General features: G+C 43.4%; 1 protein-coding gene across 13 annotated transcripts in view; it reads right to left on the reverse strand.

Annotated features, from left to right (window-relative positions):
- KCNMA1 (potassium calcium-activated channel subfamily M alpha 1) overlaps positions 1-21,910 on the reverse strand; it is a 1,925,602-nt gene that overhangs the window by 690,799 nt on the left and 1,212,893 nt on the right. For 11 of the 13 annotated variants that reach the window (XM_069610992.1, XM_069610991.1, XM_069610986.1 and 8 more), the window contains 2 exons: positions 17,143-17,313; positions 12,522-12,613 (listed from right to left, as the gene is read on the reverse strand). In XM_069610992.1, coding sequence (XP_069467093.1) covers positions 12,522-12,613; positions 17,143-17,313 — 263 coding nt within the window. Of the gene's footprint in view, positions 1-12,338; positions 12,431-12,521; positions 12,614-17,142; positions 17,314-21,910 lie in introns of all 13 variants that reach the window. The other 2 variants (XM_069610985.1, XM_069610995.1) reach the window with 1 other exon arrangement.

The following is a 21,910-nucleotide window of genomic DNA, read 5'->3' on the forward strand; positions in this document are numbered from 1 at the left end:
ACACCAAGTCTTCAGCACCAGGTAATTGTCTTTTATTTTGCATGGCAGTGTTATTTTATACAAAGCTTCTCTAACCCAAGACCGACAGTTCTATGTGGAGCGGTGCTCGGCAAACAAGCAAATAAACTTATGTTGTTGCGAATCTTGGTGCTGGCTGAAGCGCCGTGACATCTTACTGTCGATGTGTAATATCACTGAATACCGGGATCACAAATCTGCATCGCCACCCTTATGGTCTTTGCTCAAATCGCAAAAGCTTGTGAGGCAACTGCAAAGCACTCAGAGGCTGAGAGCAGCTCCTTACGTCATTCAGACCCATAAGATCAAATAAGCATTCACTATTGGCACTACCAAGAGCAGGGGGCGCTAGTTTCCAATACCTAGCCCCCAAACAATGGAATACTGTCCCCCTCACTATAAAAAATGAGGGAACCTTCATGGGTTTTAAAAAAATGCTGAAAACTTGGCTATTCAACCAATATCAATAAGTACAGGCAGCACAACACCCTTTAAATATGTAACTTTTTTCCATCCTATTTATATACTTCTATTTCTGTTAACAACTGTTACTGCATGTCCTCTGCTTCAATATCATGTATTCATTGCCAATATAACAGTGCCACACTGGCCTCCCTAATGTATGCATTTAATAAATTAAATAAATAAATAAATACATTCATAGATTGTATCACCTGGAAAAACTTTGGGATGTTATGGTCACAATAACAAATCTAAAAGAAACTATTCCAGTTCTGGTTAGCAACACAACTCTAACTCACCCACTACCTTGCACTGTTCATCACATCACAAATAAGTCACTGAAAACACCAAAATTGGCATTATCAAGGAAATGATACATGACATTAAATATAACGTCACGGCTGACATTATCAAATTTACAGTATCAAATTTACAGTATTGTCAACCTTAACGAATACTAAGTGAAGACAGCGGCAAATCCTCAGAGCCATATGACAAATACTTGTTCAAGTTAGGAATAAATCCATCCACCGGTTTTTGCTTCAGGTGCGAAAAAACAACTTGCTATGGAAATTTTAATAGGCACTTTGCCTTCCCCCAAATCCTTGGGCACTGTTGACAGAACTTCCATAGTAACTGTGTGTTGGTTGTATACTTTCTCCGGAAAGATTCATTGAATGTCCCCACAGTTATTAATATCTCAGTAAAAGTTCTCATCATATAAGGAGCCAGAATTACAGAGTCACTGTGCCCACATCTCTTTATGACACAGTGAGGTCCAAATCACGCTTAATAGAGAAAAAAATTTGGTGTTAGCTCAGATAACTGTTAAATGATAATGGAATGGAACAAAACACAGTATTTGTACAGTAATAATAACATAGCCCATATGGTTATTATTTAAATATGGTGCTTTTTAGGATTCCTTGTTGATTGTATATTTAATGCATATGCAGTAGTTTTTCCTTCTTGTCCATGATTAATCTGTGGGGATGATGAAATGCTGGTCTGGGGTGGCAGATCAGAGGTTGAAAGCATTGATAGCTTACCAGTGGCCGAAGGGTCCTTATCAGAAATAAATATATCAAACTCGTACAGGGCCTTGGAAGGGCGTTCGCGACTGGCACTCAAGCACATGTGATCCAGCAACTGTTAGCAAGTAGTATTTCTTGACCCCCCCCTACCCTGTAACTAATATACATGAATGCGCTCACTATCGCTGAGCCACCATGCCCTTGCCAAACCTCCCCAAGGGAGGCTCCCAGAATCTTCTCAATTCCATGCGGAATATGCATCTGCATGCCCGCTCGCTCCCATGTCCTCGCCCGTCTAACGGAACCTATATGATTAATCTGGCCCTCATCATTTTATCACCAACTGCAACATCCTATTCCAATGCAACAGCAACAGTTACTTGACTCAGTTACCCTGAGTCAACGCTCACACACACACTCACTCCCTGCATGGCTATATAAACCTCCAATGCATAGAGGCTATGAAGGTTTATATAGCAATGCAGTATGGCTGCAACTAGCAAATGGGTTTACTGCAGTAAAGCAGTGCTGACTAAACACAGTGCATTGTCTGTAGACACCAGGCCAGGTTGATCCACTACACCACACCACAACACCCCAGTGTTGCTTATTTTAGCATTAACAAACTCATCCAGTGTGTACAGTTGATGCACCATAACTTTAAAACCATAAAACCCTATGAAGAACCAACCAATGGGAAAAACATGTTGTGGCTATGATAGGATGCCCTGATTTATACTACAGTCCTTATTTGTGAGATAAAACACTAGAAGAATGATAATGTACATCAGTTCACTAAGTAAGGTTTTACACCCCTTTTATCTTTCCTGTATCCACTTTGCTTTAAATGGCAATGCACTCGTTTTATTTAATAATTAGACAAGCATACCAACATAGCTTTATTTAGTTACTTTGGCTGAATTTTGTAAGTGTGTTAACATTTTGAGACAACAAAGGCACTTACCTTATAGTTCCGTAACCACGCGTTTCCAAGATCCATGCAGCATACTGAATACCACCCTTTGAATGTTACTTTGATGTCAATAAAATTAGTGTGAGAACACTTGCACCGTAGAAACTGGATGACGTCAGGTATGTCCTCACGCCTCCTTCCCATCCCCTTCCTACTGCATGCCTTCTCAGGACAGTCACCACATTGACTGTCATTTTAGCCCTATTTCCCATCCAATCATCATGGTCACGTGCTGTATTTGATCTTGCCCTAACAAGGGTGAGAGTGGAAGGCAGGTGGTACTCTTCATGCTGCGGGAACCTTGGTAATAGCGTTTAAAAGCTTAAAGTGAATGTATACCGCAACTAGTCTCAAAGGCTAGGCACTATGTAAAGTGCCATTTCTCCATCTTGTTCAGTCCCCAGTACATAGAGTGCCTCTTCTAGAAGAAGAAAGTAGCCCTAATAGGAGGGACACAGGAGCACATATTAATGTTATGTTGATTAATACCGTGCACCGCTACCACCCAAGGGCAGTCTCCAGGCGCTCTATTAATAGTAAAGAACTTTAAATGAAAAGGCTCTTGAGGGCAGGTCTGCCAAGCCTAGCATCTTGTCAGGTTCCACGCAACGTTAGCTTAGTCAAGGTGTGTACAGTAGCCGTGTCGCAGGTTTACATATTGCCATGACAATAATATGTCTAATGAATGCAGTGGTGATACCTTATCACTATCGGGGTGTTCTCTGTACCCTCAAACAGATGCTTATTGAACATCAACAGGGGTGAACTGGCCTATAGGGAACTCTGGAGATTTCCCGGTAGTCCTCTGCACACTGGGCCTCTTTTCTGTGGTATTTCCAAATGTTCCCATTGGAAAAGGGTTGGGCTTGCTGAAAGTGTGTAAAAAGGGGCCACTTTCAAAATTATTTCCAGGGCCTTTTGGTTCCCAGTCCACCCCTGAACATCAACAAACTAAAATCAATATTAAAAGCCACCCTTTTTCCCAAGCAGGAATGGCGGCATTTGTCTTATCTAGCAGTCAAAATCTGCTGTCAAAAACGTCACCCAAAGGGCATTTGTGTGTGTATGTACGTGTTATAGAACAGAATGCATAACGTTCATGTGCTGGGTAACATACATTGACATTAGGCAATCCATCTAGAGAGGGTCATTGCGCTCATCATTAATGCAGCGCTTAAACCCTGAGCTCTTGGTGTACTACATCAGGTCCTTTATTTCAAGATGGCTGACAGAGGAAGCCATGGCAATGCCTTATGATGCAGGTGTGTGTTTAATTGCTGCTGGAAATTGGTCTCATTTTGATTCAAGTGTCGGCCAGTACGAATGAAGGTTCTATGAACAGGCGCAGGAACCTGAAAAGTTCCCTTTCCAAAAATTGTGAATCTTCCTCTAGGATCAGAGTATTTTTATGATCTATGTCACTGTAACTCCGAAGACCTAAGACAACCCACAGAGGCTGTCATTAGTTCTTACACTATAACAATATCATTCAATCTTTTTATATTTACACGATGATATTTTTATGAATCTAGACAGGTGTCTGTGTTCAACTCCGCTGCACATGTGCCAACCGGAATATAGCCCCCCTCCCCCGCCTGTGTAGGTTGAAATATTAATGTCTAAACAGACATTTGCAGGGACTCTAACTGTGCTGTTAAAGTAATTCGTATTTATTTGTAACAGAGAAATACAATATAGTACATATTATAATAGCAAACATTGTTTACAAAAACGAGTTCCTCCCAAGGGATACAGTTGGTACACTGGGTAACAAGACTAAAGATTTCTTTTTTTCAAGATAATGCCTGTAGTGCCATTGCAAAACCAAAAAAGCTGCCTCACATGAAGATGAACAAGGCACTGATCGGCCCATGTTTCCACCAGGTAAGTGCTTCTTCAGGGCCTTTATTTATGCACGTCTTTTAATGTGCTGTATTACTTATTGATCCCGAAGAAATACCTTTCACTGAACTAGTAATTTAGAGTTGCTTGAATTCTGCTTACTTTAATAGAGCACCTGGGGTCTTTGGAGACTTCTGTTTTTATCTCCAAAGACCCCAAATAATCAAGATTTGCCAGTACCTGGGACACTTTTTCCCTTTAAGGCTAAAGGAAAACTCTTATGAGCATCAGTTTTAAGGCACTCTGTCTTCTAGATGGAGGCCTGGACTCTGGGGAAGAACACGTGGGGTGGGTGCTTATGTTTCATCGCAATGACCTTTCTTGCAGGCAAACTTGCTGAATTCCATTTTAAAGGAAGACTTTCAAAGGCCAAAGCAAACAAAATGTTTGATTCGGCACCATGTTTGTTCACCAGAACACTTTATTAACCGGCACCTCCTTTTGCTGGTAATAGTAACGCTCCAGTTTAGGGAAGGCTGAAATAAAAAGGTTCAAGCCGTATAACTGAGTACTGAAAAACAGAGCAAAAGACCAGGAGGCGTTGTAATTCAGCCTTTTTTGCTCAATTTTTTACTCACTAATCTTAAAATTCATTTAGTGGACATATTTGAATATCCGGCAGCAGCAGACTTCCAGATAACATTTTGAGGTGATAGTACTGTGCTCCCTATTTTTATTTTTTATATAGTTGTTAGAATATTTAATTTATGCTGAGTAAAATAAGAATTTCCATTCCTATCAGAAGTATTTTGTTAGGTGAGTAAATATTTAGTTTAACACTAAGCCAAGTGCATATTAAAAGATGTATGTTTACATTAAGGTCCTGCTTCACATTAGGCAGAAGTAGCATTAAAGCTCCATACTGGGGCACTGACCCATACACAGCAATGGAGCTCTGTGGGTGAAAGCAGTATCTTGATATGTGCTTTTTGTCACGTTTTATCTGTTGGGGTTCATTTTACTCCCTATTCATCTTTGCAGTGTGTGCCCATTTTTAGGGAGTTGCTTGGATCCAAATGGTGCTAGATAATTGAGCTTCTACTGTATATCAATGGACCCCAGGGAGGGTGTCTCTAGAATGGTGGTTGGGAGGCCCTCTCAGGCAGCACCAAGCTCCACAAATCTGTATGAATACGTACTCATGTGTCCCCCGGCAATGGGTGGGGTTCGAAGATGGCACTCGAACATTGGGGACTAAGGAAGATTTGCTTTCGGCAGGATGTCAGACCTTAAGTTTTCACATTGACATTTATACTTTTCATGATCTTTGGTGTTCCGTACATTGCAGCAGACAAAGAGCCAACATTTAAAGCATTAAGCAAGAAACCGCACACCCTTTAAGCAACATTTTTAAAGAGCAAAAGCAGAGTCATATGGCAGCTAGCAGGCATCAATGCTGCTAGTGACAAAACCAAAATGTTGTTAAAATCAAGATGATATTTCCAAAGCTTCCTTGGGCCCCGACCCATGCATGTGCACTACAACATCAGGAGCGCGTCCCGCGCGGCATGACCCCCTCCGCATAGGTGTCACCAAGCAGGAGCCTACACCCATAGTACTGCGTTTGATAAATGGTGGAAGACTAGCAGCTAAATCCACACCACCCATATGCCATTGTGACAGCAAAATGCCAATCCTAATATCTGGAACTTCCCATTTGCACCCTATTATTTCCAAATGATGAATGTGGAGCTTTTCTACCAATGAACCTGTTTTAAAAGAGGTTCCAAACTTTTAGTGAGTCCTGCATAGGACTATTCGATTTGTATAAAGATATATTCATAATGTCTTCACAGCCACCCATAGTAAACTTTGTGGAATCAAATAGCTCTTTCCAGACGTACGTCAAGGCGAAATGAGAATGACTCATTGTCATTTCTTGGTTAATCGGGCCAGCATGTGGACATTTGGAACTGAAAGCCATCGTTGATCTGAGTAATCTCTTCGTAAGAGCTGAGTAGATGGTGGGAGTTTGCTCTGAGCCCAGATTAAGAGCCCGTCCAATATAAACCACTCTGGAGTCAGTGCCAAGGTACTAATGCTGGTATTAAGTATGGCGAGAGGATCAGCCGGCAGCCCACACACCAGAACCTGGCTCAGGACCAAGAAAAGTGACCGCAATAGACTTATCAAAGCAATATGCTTTCTCTATCGGCCATAACACGCACAACTCTCCTTGGCCACTGACCTGGGAAGCAAAGACATCATATGACACTCCATCAGAGAACATTGGAACATGTCACAGTTTTCAAATGAGCAAACCTCAAATTTCGAGTGCTCAGTAACGCAGGCTGCATAAACTAGGCTTTATCTGTAACAGGAAGAGATTCCTCAGGGAGTGTTTATCGGATTCAGTCGCAATGAGAAATCATTTCCGAACACTAACTTGAAAAAAGGTTTGGTTCAGTAAAGGCACTAACTGCAGGACGACTGAATGCTAGCTTCCAGGCACCGTGTCCCAGGCCAGTCAGCCATGAATATGAAAGCTTTCTGCTGGCCCTAGATGGCATGACTGCTTCTCTGGCTTGTATTGAAGACAGCACAGTTCAGGCTATGCAGCTCTGCCAGAAGTGATGCACACTAAGGAATCGTTCGCCATGTCATAGAGAGACCAATGGTTCCAAACTGAGCAGCGGGAACCCACATGTTCTGATATGCAGATGCCAAGGGTTTAATGAGAGCAACTCACTTGTTAACATCTCTGTGGTCGGGAAGGGCCAAGCAGTCGAAACAGAAGATTATTCTGCCAACTGGTCAAGTCTACTGGAGTTCCTGCCGTGGTGCACAGAAGCTACCAAATTGTCAGTAGACACAATGACTACTTAGAGCGAAGCTGAGGTCCTCCTCTATCAAAGGCAGAATCAGACAGATTATATGTCTTGGGAGGTACCGCCAAGTTTAACGTGGACTGGGCTCAAGGTTACATAGAATGCATCTAAATAGGGAATGCAAGTGAGATGAAGACGTCTAGCGCTGCAGGGTGGCAATCAGAACACTGCGATGCTCGTAGACCAAAGAGAAAGGTATGCAGAATTATTCAGCATCCTCATCTGACAAACTTGCTACGCAATGAGATAACTGGTGGGAAGGCAATGCTGCATGGAACCAGTCCTCGTCCAGGAGTCATAATGATGGCCACCGCATTGGCTTCTGGGTTTCCTTTGGTGCCGAAGGTCCACGGCCACTATGTTACTTGTGCTGCGACAAAACCTTCATCACTTACGTTAGCATCAGTGGATGACCTTTCATTGTCTTGGAGGAGAGTCCTTGCCAAGAGGCATGATGGGCAGCTGCGGTAATCTTTTTTAGTCCTGAAGCACTATCATTCACTGTTAGACTAGAGAATAGGGGGTGTGGCATTCAAGAAGTGGCGCCTCTCGCCTTAAATAAACTGATCTACTATGCCTTTGCAGTTGAGGGAGCCTCATCTTCCAAAATACTATTTACCACTGCACACTGAAAGGCGGTGTCTGCCTCACATCGGCCCTACACTGCTGCACTTTTACAACAGAGGATTCCTTAAAATCAGCCCCTTGGGAGACGGCACACAGCATTATTGAACGAGGACGAAGCGGGTTCGAGCACAGATTGGGTTTCATAGAAACACTGAAGGCTGAAACACTGGTTCTGGTAGAGATTCAGAGTGCCTGTTGCTGGATTTCAGAAGGCACGCAAAGCGCTCCAAGCATTTGCTTTACTGATCTAAGTATAGAGAATTTTACCCAGAAACACTGAGCGCCAGTTGGCCATCTTCTTCCTGGAGATTCAAAGTTTTGAATGTAAGTGCATTCAAACAAGTAAGACAACACCTATCGAACAGGTACTCTTTTGGCCGCCAGTTGCAAACCAATTAGACAAAAATCCCTGTAAGGACTGCTTACGTGCTTTGGAAAGTTTGTAACTAGAAAATCAACAACTAAAAGTTTGATCTCTAATATTTACAAGATATTACTTGAGACACAACCTCAGCTCCTGAGGACGTATAACTCAGCCTGGCATAAAGATATGGGAATACCATTTTCCGGCAAAGACGGAGGAAACATCTGTTTTAGAGCCAGGAAATCGTCCATCCTCATCAACGATATATATATACATCTTCTATAAGCTTGGGCTGAAGATGGTACATGACCCCCCCAGAAGCTTACGCACATGAATCCCCACCTTTCGAGTAGTTGTTGGTGTTAATGTGGGGGAGAGGGCTCATTGCTACACATCTGGCGGGACTGTCCCAAGCTGTAGTGATTCTTGAGGAAGTTATTGATTGCATTTCATCTTCAGGCGTAGATGGCGAATTTCCGTGGGTCATATTGCTTGGGCTGCCGATAAAAGATCTCTACCCTTTAAACGCCATGAAATGGAAAATCGACACAATCATGTTACGAGCAGCTACATTAGTGGTTACGGGAGCTATGTGCCATACAACTGAAGCACCCAATACTAATCTCTGGTGGCACAAGCTGTTGCATTTGCTGGTGATGCAAAACATACCGCAGACCTGAACGTCAACCGGAATGCATTTTTGCGACATGGCGGCCGTTACTTAGCTTCGCGTTGTCAGACTAGAGAGAATTCACTTTACCACAGAGACTTCCAGCTCTTTATTGGTTTGATTTAACAGCCCAGTAACTAATGCTGCGGAGGACCACAGCAGACTTGCAACACATGCGGCTCAAAGGGAGAACTGCTTCAAAAGATGTTGAACCCAAAGTACTTTCCACCGGGTGTCATATAGATATGAATATGCTACAACCTGCTTCATGACTCAGTGTCATGTGTGTACCCCCTTATGCAACACTGAGGATATGCAGTGTGATTTGAAAATATAACATGTCCCCAGGGGAGAAGGACATTCTGTGGTTGGAGAGGTGGGGGAGGGAGGGGGAGTATATTATAACCGTTATCTTGGATGTGTCCATTGATATTGTTGGTTTGTGTCTTTCACTGTTATAACTAAATAAAATACAATTGGAGAAAAATAACACTGAATGAGCTTTCCAAACATCCTGGATCCCACCCAATCTAAATTTGCTTTGAAATCAAATTGTGCAGCTATTTCCTGCTATTTTGAAGGAATGTATATAGCAATCAGTCCCAGGGGAAACTAAGAACTGAAACTGACCAGTGAGGTGCTAGCAAAGGTGCGGTTTTAGAAGGGGCGAAAAGGGTAATGAGAGAGGGAACTATGCCAGAGCGGTCTTTGTTTCAGTCTTTACATTTTGTATACTGACTAATTCCTGTGGTAAAGTTTGTGAATTTTCAACAAATGTGTTCTAAATCTATCAGCTTGATTAACTGTCTTGAAACATCTCTTCGCAGACATTTCTAAAGAAGCCTCATCACAGACTCTCTTTGAACCCCATTCCAAAAATTCATATTCACGCCAAATATATGACTTCAAAAATGTGGCTAGCAACTGGTCTTCAGGTCAAGAGCTCCAGGCCAGTGTTTGGGAGAGCTCAAAATATTCCATTCAACAGGTAACCAATGACCAACCTTCAATCTCCAAGTTGGGTCTGGAACCCATGTGGGAATTGGAAAGTTTATTTTGACCTGGCGGACAATCGGCAGAATCTTCACCATAAAACCAAGAGCAGTGATCTGCATTTTTTCAGCAGTAAGGGTGAGACGTGCCCAGGAAGATAACACCAGTAAATGTTAGTAGGGCCACCTTAGAACCGATGGACGTAGAGAACCCCATAACAATGAAGAAGGTGATATCTCCAGGAATGCATCGTAGGTTCGTTGTCATGGATGGTTTTCCACAAAGAATTGATCCAAATTGAAGTGAAAAAACTAATGTTTTTTAATATCCCGCATTATAGTGGAGTCCAGCCTCTAAGCGGGGGAACGATGCTTCTCGGCATTGTCTTGTTTCCAAGGCAAATGCACTGCTCCTGAACTATCCACCCAGCCAAATTGTCCAACTCCAGGCCTCAAGGGCCAGATCCATGCCAGATTTTCATTTTCAGTGTTACGCAGATGACACACAACTCTTCCTCAAGCTCCCTCTTCCCCCTCCTCCTCCTTCTCTTCCTCCTCTATCATCCCTGACTGCCTGTCTGCTACTCAGTCTTGGTGACCCTCCAATGGTCTCTGTCTTAATACCAGTAAGACTGAGATCCTGCTTATTGGGACACCTGCTCCCCATTTCCCTCCTGCAATTTGGCTGCCCTCTATGGGCTCACCTCGCTCTCCTTCCACTGAGGCCAGAAACCACGTGTCATCTTAGACTCCTCTCTTTCTTTTACTCCTCACACCTAGGACCTTGCCAAGAAGGCCCACTTTCAACTTCACCTCCTTAGAGGCATTCTTCCTTTCCTTGCCTTCCCCCAGAAGCTCAATGTCTCTAGAGCTCCAGTCCTCTCCAGGCTAGATTACTGTAACAGCCTCTTCTTCAACCTGCCCCTTTCCTCCCCTCGTCCTCTTCAACTAAGGCAGAATAGGGCTGTGAGACTTATCCTTGGCCTCAAGTCCTGGGACCGTGTCTCTCCAGCTCTAAAATCTCTCCACTGGCTCCCTGTTGTTGCAAGGATCACATTCAAGACCCTCTGCATCATCCACAAAGCTGCCTGTGGCCTGGGTCCACGCTACTTGCAACTCTCTCTTACTAAATAGTCTCCTTCAAGATCCCTTTGATCCTCTGGCTCCAACTCTCTGCTGATCAAACGCTTCCCCAAGCAGAGATCTGGGGGCAGATCCCTCTCTTCAGCTGGCTCCCTCCTATGGAACAGTCTCCCTCTTTCTCTCTGTCTTGAACCGACCACCTCAAGTTCCGCAAACAATTCAAGACATTTCTCTTATCCTCCCTCTCCTCCCTCCCCCTCCCATAATAACCATCCCCTCTGTCGCTGAGATTGGTGGCCTGGTCATTCATGAGTCATATAGGGTCCTGGCTTTCTGCCCAATTGCCCCATGCTCCCCCCCTGCACTGCCCACTGGGCCCACACCCGCCTGTCCGGTTGTTTCGTCTCTGGCCCTTACTTACCTGTTGGGCGATAGACCTCCCTCTTTGCCTGGGATGCCTCAGCCCATGCACCTACCTGTTCCCTCCCCAATGGGCATCTCTGGCACTTTCACCCCTAGGGAACCTTAATAGCACTTACCATCACTGCCCTCCCACCTTATTCCTTTTTCTTTTCACTGCAATTGCATGCTCCGAATGTCCAAAGGCCTAGTAGGACCACTGTTTCTTTCTATGTATTCATTGTTATTTCCATTGTTTATTTTTCTCCCTTGTTCCCTGGCCTTGTGCCTTGTGGTGCATTGAAACACTGTCTTGTTGTACAAGCACCTTATGAATGTCCAATAAATAAATTAAATGCAATACTCCTCATTACTATTCATGAGTACATTTGCATAGAATGATTCCAAATGTATGCACATTTTTCCTCATGAATATTACTGATGGATAGCCTGGAAACCGATCAGGATTCTGGCCATTGATGCCCAGATTTGGACAACCTGGATTCGAGCATATCTCTACAACGCTACCAAAATGTCCACCTGTCACCCATGGTTATAAAATGTTCTGCAGTCAGGAATGCCGACGGATACGTGGCGCTGGAAGGTGCAGGGGCATTTGTGGGCATAGATGGTACAGGTGAATGTGTCCTTTTCACTTTGGTGTAGGGGAGGATGCGCGTCTGCAAAGCTCGGCTAACTCACATTTTAGGAATATGTGGAGAGACTAACATGAGATTGTAAAGAACAGGGTTATAAAATAAGCTTTTTACGGGTGGACCAGATCTTGTAAATGAGCACAAGCATGAGAGGAGGCGGCAAACTTCAGAAATATCATCTCCAAATTTACACCAAACAAAGACGCGGGAGCTGGCCCGTTTAGTATGCGTTAGCTCCAGGGCGGCCCCGTCTTCGCAGCCGATGCTCCGGAGCAGGAGTGTGGAATATCTTTAAAATCACACAGCCACACCTTCTTGCATTGGACTTACTTTCTGCCTCGGGTTGAGTTAAATGTCCCTCCATATTTCTTCCGGTTAAGGATGAGAGCAGCAATTTCTGGCACGTAGCGAGCAAACATTGCCTACATGCGTGAAACAAGAAAACAAAGAGAATGGCATGCAGAGAGTGTGCACTGCAGCAGAGGCAGCAGAGCCTCCAATGGAGATACTTACTTTCGTCCACTAACCGCACTATAAGAACCACCATATTTCTTGCGGTTTCCTATTAACTCTATGATTTCAGGGACGTAACTGGCAAACATGGCCTAGGAGGAAGACAGGAGACAGAAGAGAAGACTAAAAAGAGAGGCCCAAGAAAGGGGATAATGCTTTTTAGAAGTGCTGTCCCTCAGATATGAAAATGCAAAGGAAATGAAATCTATGAAAGTAAAAAAAAATATATGAAAATAAGAGCTCTTGAAAAGCCAGGCGCTTCAACTGGAAATGTTGAAAAGTCTTCTCCTCGTTGATGCCCATCGGTGGTGCACAGGTTTGTGGATGGGTGTGTGGGTGCGCAGGTTTGTGGATGGGTGTGTGTGTGTGTGTGTAGGTGCACAGGTTTGTGGATGGGTGTGTGTGCGTGTGTGTGCGTGTGTGTGTGTGGGTGCACAGGTTTGTGGATGGGTGTGTGGGTGTGCAGGTTTGTGGATGGGTGTGTGTGTGTGTGTGTGTATGTAGGTGCACAGGTTTGTGGATGTGTGTGTGTGTGTGTGTGTAGGTACACAGGTTTGTGGATGGGTGTGTGTGTGGGTGCACAGGTTTGTGGATGGGTGTGTGGGTGCGCAGATTTGTGGATGGGTGTGTGTGTGTGCATGGGTGCACAGGTTTGTGAACGGGTGTGTGTGTGTGTGCACGTCTGTATGCATGTGGCTGTGTGGAGTGGTATGCACAGGCACACATTTGGCTACATGTGTGCACGCGCACATAGGTGTGTGAGGAAGGAAGGCTGGCTTGCACAGAGTTTGTGTTCAAGAATGATGCACATTTTACTTTCCCTCCACATCCCAATTCAAAAGTACTTAATAGAGCAATAACTATATATATATATATATGTACATATGTACATATATATATATATATATTTATTTTGTTTTTGTGGGCATCAATATTGGCTCAGACGAGTAAAAAAAAGTGTTTTTCCAAAGTTCAAAAAGTTTGCCTGGAAAGATCGCATGATAGAATAAAGGTAGTAAGAAGAACAACTATATTGGTCTGCCATGTTTTGTCCAACAAACATCTCGTCTGCGGCTGCTCGTTGAAGAGCTCGTGCCAGGTTGCCTTTTTCTTGAGGGCGCAAATGTATAAATTTCTCTTGATGTCATACAAATTCTATAAGATACACAAATATATATATATATATACTGTATATGTATATTATAGATATATAAATATATATATGCATACAGTATATATATATCACTTATAAACACACACAATACAGTATAATATATATATATACATCTATAGCATTTGGGTTTCTTTGGCACTTACCTTTTTTCTAACCATAAACTTTGCTGTTTTCAAAGCATTGATTGCTATTGGGTAATATTGATCTGCGCAGCCTGTAGTTAAGGGCGCGTCAGAAAATGGATTCCATGTTTGGCGCTATGTGTGTGTAACCTATTTCGAAAACAGCAGGATGCGGGCCCTGTACAGCGGCAGTTAGATTTTGCTGTACGTTGCGGTAGAGACTAAGCGGCCCGGCATTGCATCAAGGCCTTTGGTGCCCCCCGTCCCACTGTGTAAGTGGGCAAAGCTCTCTTTAGCGCAGTCCCAAGACGTAGTGTTTGTTGGAATTCGGAGGAGGGACAGGGGGGGGAGGGAAGGTTCCTGAAACCGCCTAAGTGCCTTGAAAAGAGCAGTAACACAGTACGGAACACACATTACCACTGCAAAGGGCAGGCAACAAAGAGAACATAGTGACTGTTTACCTGACTTTGGTACAGTTTATCGAGACTCACAGTCTGGGCTGGCCTTTCGAAACACAAGCACGCAGTGTTCCCCAAGCACAGGCGCATCCGGTCGATAAAGGTGCAGGCACGTTTGGCCATTTCAGGCACATCAGCAGGTGTAGCCTTTCACAGAACAGGCCACGCTAGCCTAAATGCTAGGCTATTATGCAGGTCTATGTAAAAAGGACGAGCACACTTGTCCTTGGCACTTAAGGGGTTAAGCTCAGTGGTCGAAGTGAGCAGGAACGGTTGGGAGCGGTGTTCCACTACTTTTATTATTTTATTTTAACAGCTCCATTACTTTTTGCATCCATTTTCCTCATTCCAAACCTGTTCTTTGTAAAGTTAAAGCACACTTCTCCATTTTACCACTGGATATCAGTTGCAGGTAAACTGAAATCTATTTCTACTCAATTAGCTGTCAACCAGCATGAATGCAACCCTTGAAAAATGTGTTGCACGTGGCTCCCATCCTTCCTACTGTGTCCCCCACCGGAGTCACGGTTCCACTACTTTTTTGGTACACTTCAATCACTGGTTAAGCTTGGGCATGTCTGAGCGCTCAGCTCAGGTGGGGCTAGCCTGCCAAAGAACAGGCAGGTTTCCCACCTGCTGCACACAGGCTAAGGCTTTCAAAGTACACCCATGTCTGATAGGAAAGAACCAGCATATCTGCCCTTTTGGCATGACTGGCTAATATCTCAAACACAGGCATCTTCGAACAGTCAGTGCGGGCACGCCTGGCTTTAAAGCAGAGCAAACATATGTCTCCTGGCCTTTCAAAGCACAGGCTGGCTAAGTCCTTGGAAGCATAGGCTACAGCATACAACAACTTCCTAGTGATTTTCTTTCAAGCATCTTATCAGAATCTTATAAGAGCGTACAAAAATACTATTTCTAATATATACGATTTTATAAGAATTCAATAAGTATTTGGGTGTCATATACGTTCTTATAAAGTCCTTATTCTCAAAACGCCACTAGTTTTTCATCTTAAGATCCCACCAGATTTTCACACGCTTTATAAGCTACTTAAAAGAACCTTGTACATCGTTTTAGAAAGGGATAGAAACCTTTCGCCGTCGCTCTTAGGAAGCTCAGACATGAAGGCCCTTTCAAAGAACAGGCATTCAGGGCCGTCCAAAGCCAAGGCAACCATTGATCTTGAAACCACAGATGTATCTCACCTTCCAAAGTAGAGGCAGGTCTGGATTTTGAAAGCAGAGGAAAATGTGAGTTTTTGAAAGCATTGTAAGACCTTTCAGCCAAGGAAAACTCTGCCTTTCCAAGAAAAAAACGGATCAGGCTTTGGAACACAGTAGAGCCGAGTGTGGCAGTCGGGTAGGCCAGGTCTTGGCTTCTAGAGCAAGCAGTCCAGACTTGTCAGCACGGGGAAGGAAAATGTGCTGACGCGTGGAAGGAAAATAACTTTTGGTACAGACCTGCTGGAATGGACAGCAAAGGCGGCTCCATGTTGATATTGCGACGTTAGAGGTATGTCTGGTGAAGGAAGAGTTCAAATATCCTAAGAGTCACTAAGTCTCAGAATGTTCTGTTTTACGTTAACTATCCTGTTCAAAGTTCACCTATACTTTGATTGTATTTGCTTTTGTGGTAAGGAACACACAGGGACATTTCGAATTCTAGTCCCAACTACAGCTATGCCCAAAATGGCTGACTATGCGATTAGGCAATTGTGGCGTATTCTACGCAAACAGTCAACACTATACTGATGGCAATGTTGAGAAGTGCTTTACAGGATATCCTCCTAATATGTGCTCTACGGGAGAGCTTGAATACTCAATTAAGGAATATAATATAACTACATGCTAATAAACCATAGGGAGAAGTTTAAAAAAAAAACATTTTACGAGAAAAAAAGACACCATCGTTGACCATTAGAAATACTATTTCCTAGTCGCGTAAAATCTGGAAAAAAAAGTTCAAATATAATTTCTATTCATACCCAGCTAGCTTTCCACAGCAAAACCAAAAATGTTGGTTATTTGCTGGTTGTAGCTGTTTTAATATAATAATCATGTAAATGTAATATGTTGTTTTAAAAAGAAACTATGGAATATCTGGGCTTGCAAAATATGCGAGCCCACTCGCATTGGCGCAGAGATTTTATGAAGGGGGAGTACCATTTGCATGGGATGTGACCTTGCGGGCGAGTGTGGGGATGTTTGAAACATTTATTTTCCATTTACTGCAAACAAAGTTTCACTGTCCATGTCTGGCCTTTGGGTGGCAGCATTACATCAGATATGATGTGGGATTATGGTGACATGCACCATTTTACAGAAAGCACTGGTAAATATTTGTGGCCCCCGCCACCATGGGATGAGTGCTTTTCACTTCGGTTGTGTATGTAAACTAAGGATCTCGCCAAACAGGTCTAGTGGGATTTTAACGAATTTATGAGGCCTGCGTATTCTTAAGAAGCTTTTTCAAATATTACACCACCAGGACCCAATCTCACAGTAAAACCTGTCCAAGGGGAACACAGGGCAGGATGGGAGACTTCTTATGGCCGCCAGTCGAATGTCAGGTAAACAGTCACTACTTTCATTATATGGCATACTATGCCAGGCACTGCTAAGGTGGGGTTTGTAAACCTGGTACCACCGGGGTGGGGGGAACCATCAACGGGCCGGTGCAAGCAGCAAATTTGCTCACACACAAAAAAACACTTTAACAATAGACATTTCCATGCCTCACTCCAACCCGTTCAATGAATATTGAACCAGATTTTGGGGAAATAGACCAGGGCTTCTGAGGCCAAGGCGAAGCTACAAAAATCTGATAACTCCAAACCAGGAAAGAATAAGCAGCTTTTTTACCAGTCCACCGAGGATGAAGAACACCATGAAGAGTCGCCCCAGGGTGGTTTTGGCGTAGACATCGCCGTAGCCCACAGTGGACATAGTCACCATCAGCAAGTACACACATTCCCAGTATGTGAGGGCTTGGTTGTTCTGGAAGTTTTCCCAGGGGTCCCCTGAGTTCTCCACCTGCAGCAGAGATCAGAGTGATGATAAAAAAAAAACACAAAACATATTAAAAATGTAAAGAGAAACAATGAAAGATTAACATTGATATCTGCACTGTATCTCCAATATCGCTGGTATTGTACTAGTACATTGTATTGTAAATTGCAGCTCTCCCGTTATGTTGGACTACAGTTCCCAGATTTCCCACCATTGACTGTGCTGGCTTGTGCCGATAGGAGTTGTAGTCTAAAAACACCTGGGGCACCATAGGTTGCAGACCTGTTTTCTAAGAGTTGCATACATTACAATTAGTCGCAATTGACAGATTCATCTTCTTAATGAAACACAGCTTTATTTATCGGTAGGCATGTGAGCAGAAAAGCTGACATGTGTGCTAGCTGTGCTGCCCCTAGCATGTTCCATTTGGTTTGCATCATGCTGCCAGGATTACATTATACTGTAGAAGAATACTGGAGAACATTTGATGGCTATTCTTCATTTTCTCATTCCCTCTATACGGATCTCTCCACATCCTGTCCCTTCCCCCTCATGTGTTCTCCCCACTATGACTCCACCATCTGTTGCAAGAACCTGTCTGCCTTGTATGCAAGTGCCCGCTACTTTTCTCTTGAAGGCATTCTTTTTCTTCTATGTTGGGGCTGTATCATTGTGGCTGCTTCAATCTTTGGAGCAGTTTGGAAAAGTATGTTGCTGATGCTTTGCACTTGAATCCTGATTGAACATTGATAGAGAACTATTTTGGAAGATTACTATCAGAGTTTACATAGTAGACTGTTTTGGTGCAGAATAAGAGTGCAGCAGTGCTCCAGACAGTTGGTTCTATCCGACACTTTTAACAGTGACTTTTTTGGATCTGATGTGGTTGATCCATTTACAGCATGCACTGATAATTTGATAAATTTGACGTTAATATTTGATATTTAGATAATAATTTATGTGCACTGTTGAACTGATAGATATTTGTGTTAAAGCTGTCGGTCACTCAATCGGATCCCGGGCAAATGTTGGGAAAAGTGAATCCCTGAACAATAGTTTGCCAACGACTAAGGATGTTTTCTATTTTTTTCCTTCTTCAGGTTATGCAGATCGTCCTCGAAGAAACATGCAGAGAAATAATAACATATGAATTATTCATAACTACTAATTTTCTTTTTAAGCAATAAAGAGCAGCTGGCAGCTTCATGTTCATATATGGGATTAGGGTTCAGCTGCAAATCAAAGAGAAGAGTCTCTCTTCCCTTTCCATGTGTTGGAAGAAAAAAGACTAGGGCATAAAGCGCTGGCTTCCTGTCATCAGACCAATTGTCGCCATTAGGCGACACAGGCAGGACTGCTACCTGCACGTCAATGCCCATGTTACTGGATCTTAAACCCTCTAGCTTAAAGTAAGTAAATTAGATTCTGACAGAAATGGCGCCATAGGGGCTCATTAGGAGTTTGCAGTAGTGTTCAAACATGAAGTATTTGAGAATACCAGATGTTTTGCCATTCTGCCAAATTACGAGTCTCATTGCAAAACTCATAATTTCCACCTGCTTTTGTGTTGAAACAATGACATCCACACAAAGGCATTACTACATGCAGCATTAGCCAAGCGTTAACAGCGCATGCAATAATCCTGCCATTACACAATGGAGTCCAACGTGACTCCAGAATGGGAAACAATTGAAGGGTCCACAGGGCTCTAAATCATGTGACTCCTTCCTGTTACTGCATGAGAAGCTCATGCGGTAACAGTAAACTCGTAATGAGGCCCTATGATTGATAAGCATGTTCCCTATACATCTTTTGACTATTTTCTTCTTAAATCAGCAACACAAGTGTTAGGGAGAAACTATAAGTGATCTTACTAAACACTGAAAATAACAATGCACTATCTTGTACATGAATTATGCTATTTTTTGTTATGGGATATTTGTACAGCGCCTAAATACCATTATCATGAACTTTGAAGCTCTTTGCTAGTCTGGGAGTTCAGCAGACTGAAGTCTGAACATATATGATGAACAGAACATTGCATTACATAGTAAGGGCCTTACATGGTTCCCGTCTTGCAATGCAAATGGCCTTTTTTTAGGCAGATATGATCACTAGTGTAACATATGTTTAGCAGCTACATGTATTGAATGCAGGCTGTTGTGTTAAGTGCTATGTCAGTGAATATGTGGTTCGATAATGAGACCACATTTGATGTTGGAATCATCTGCTTGTTGGCTTAGGTAAACCTGAGGAACTGGGGTTCACACTACGAGCTCACCGTTTAAGCTCCCAGGGCCTCAACAAAACCTCCCCCAGTGTACAGACCGAGGACTCAGCCAAGGGCAGGTTATAACTGTCATTTATTACACAAACAGACAGGGATCATACAGGACATTGAGAGTCTCCTGGAATCACAGATCCTGAGCCCATGCCATGTTCAGTTACTGGGTCACCACATGGGGCTCATCCACAAAAACCTACAAGGGTACAGGATTGTATAGTTGGGGTGGTAGTGCCTATGCACGGCAGCTATATATGTTACTCTATTGGCCCTCACATGTCAGGTGGCTTGCCTGCACTTTCCCCAAAAACTATCGATTACATTGTTGCAGGGTTGCAGGATTACCATTGGCCCTTGGCCTCTGCCATCTACCCATGGATTGGTGTTCCCTGATTGGCTGGAGTTGATCTCCCCAGGCCTGGGACCGGCTCTGTTCTCTGCGCTCAGTGCACTTTCTCAAAGTGATGAGAAAGACTATGTGTTACCAATGTAACCTTCAGCGTTGCCACTTTGCCTTTCAGAGTGCCCACAGGGTTGCAACGTTGTTAAAGAATCCATGTTTCAATTGATGTCTGTGTCGCTGGGAACAGAACTGCTCGTCTTCCCTCCGTGGGTGAACAAACAATGTCTGGCTCGGCTGCACCACGTGGTTGAGGACCACGAAATCAAGCTCTCTGGTCTGCAATTTGTTAGGATTTATGCTAGTATTATGCAGGTTGCTCCTTGTCTCCGAGGCCCAGGGATGTTCTGCTCATCGCTGACCTTGACTGCGAGCCCTGGCCTGCTGCTTTGTGCAGCCTAATTCTGCCTTTATTTGCCTCTCGTCCCGAGGCCCGTGGCCTCATGTAACCTCACTACAGTTATACTATGATTTCTATCTATCTATACCATGCTACGTTTCATATATGTTACTAGTATGTGGCCTTTGCAGGCTCCTTATATGACCCTGTAGTTCCATAGGGTTAGATGCAAAAAGCGTCTGCAAGCTGGCTCTGCATCTCTTCTTATCCTTGCGTTTTGCATTTCTGCGTTCAGCTAATGAGAAAAAATAATAAAGGCTTTCGACAATATGTATATGTATCTGTCCTCTATCTACAGAACTGTGTAAGCCTGTTCTTCGAGTGTGCACCTGTGTGTCGTGCAACTCTGTGCATAGGTCCAAGTTTGTTTCATGACTAACGTTGCTATGTCGTGGTGTCACTAATGACGTCAGCACACTGGATGTTCAGTATTTAGTCAATCTGATCCATTGAGGCATTTGGATCCATGATCAGTTTAGTGGCACCTGTATCCATAAATACGTTGACTGCATATGATTTGAATGGTTGAGAGAATATCAGTTTGCATACGTATATTTGACTGGCCCTCCTGGGGGCTATCCAAACAGTGAGTTGCATCTTGCATTCTTGGCTCTTTGGGCTGTCATGTTCATGGGGGTGAGGCGGGGCATTTCTGGGACCCCCTCTCTTCAGGCTACTAAGGGATGCTGTACTAAACAGTGAGGCAAGCAATGTGTGTATATGCAGATATCTGGGCCCAGACCACATGACTAAACCTGGGGGCTCGTCAACCCTGTACATGCACATTAGATACACAATATATACAGATTTGGTAAACATTGCATCCAAACTGCATTGCTTGACATTGCCTGTATAAATGCTACATTCCCATAGTCTGACATATGTGGCAAATGGGACATTGCATATCAGGAGAAGAACATTACTTGATACTCTGCACTTACTTTTACATACAAAGGAAATTCGTTTCAGAAATGACCGGCAATTCAACAGTAATATCTAGAAGTTTTATGTGCAATTTGCTATGTGCGTGTATATGTGTTTGGTGGTATGGCTGAAGTTGGAGTGGGGCTCATCCAACTAATATGGGACATTGCGCTCATTGGTGACTTGAGCAACATGTAAAGCATAACTGTTTATGCCTGGAGGAACTGATTGTAGTTGCAGGATCTGCAAAATGCTCCATGCACATTACTTGCACATTGCATGCACAAAAAGGTAAACATTACATGAATGTTTTGAAAATAATGCGTGTTTAAAGATGCCCAGCCACGGTCCGAACATACATGATCATAAAGGACATTGAATTTCAGAGAAAGGACAACAAATGACACTTGGAGTTAATTGCATGCAAGCGACGATCCTGTCAGTGAAACATGATCCCTTCAAGCATATATTGTAGTCGAAATAAGAGGTTTACACTTGTCTTACATTATCAAAACATATGGGCCTCATTACATGGTAGGAGGTAAGGGTTTACCGGTACCGGTAAGGGCACCGGTACTGGTAAGCCCTTACCGCCTTACTACAAGGTCCCTTT

The sequence above is a fragment of the Ambystoma mexicanum genome, chromosome 8, assembly GCF_040938575.1.
Source record: "Ambystoma mexicanum isolate Mex_15411 chromosome 8, UKY_AmexF1_1, whole genome shotgun sequence".
Taxonomy (NCBI): Eukaryota; Metazoa; Chordata; class Amphibia; order Caudata; family Ambystomatidae; genus Ambystoma; species Ambystoma mexicanum.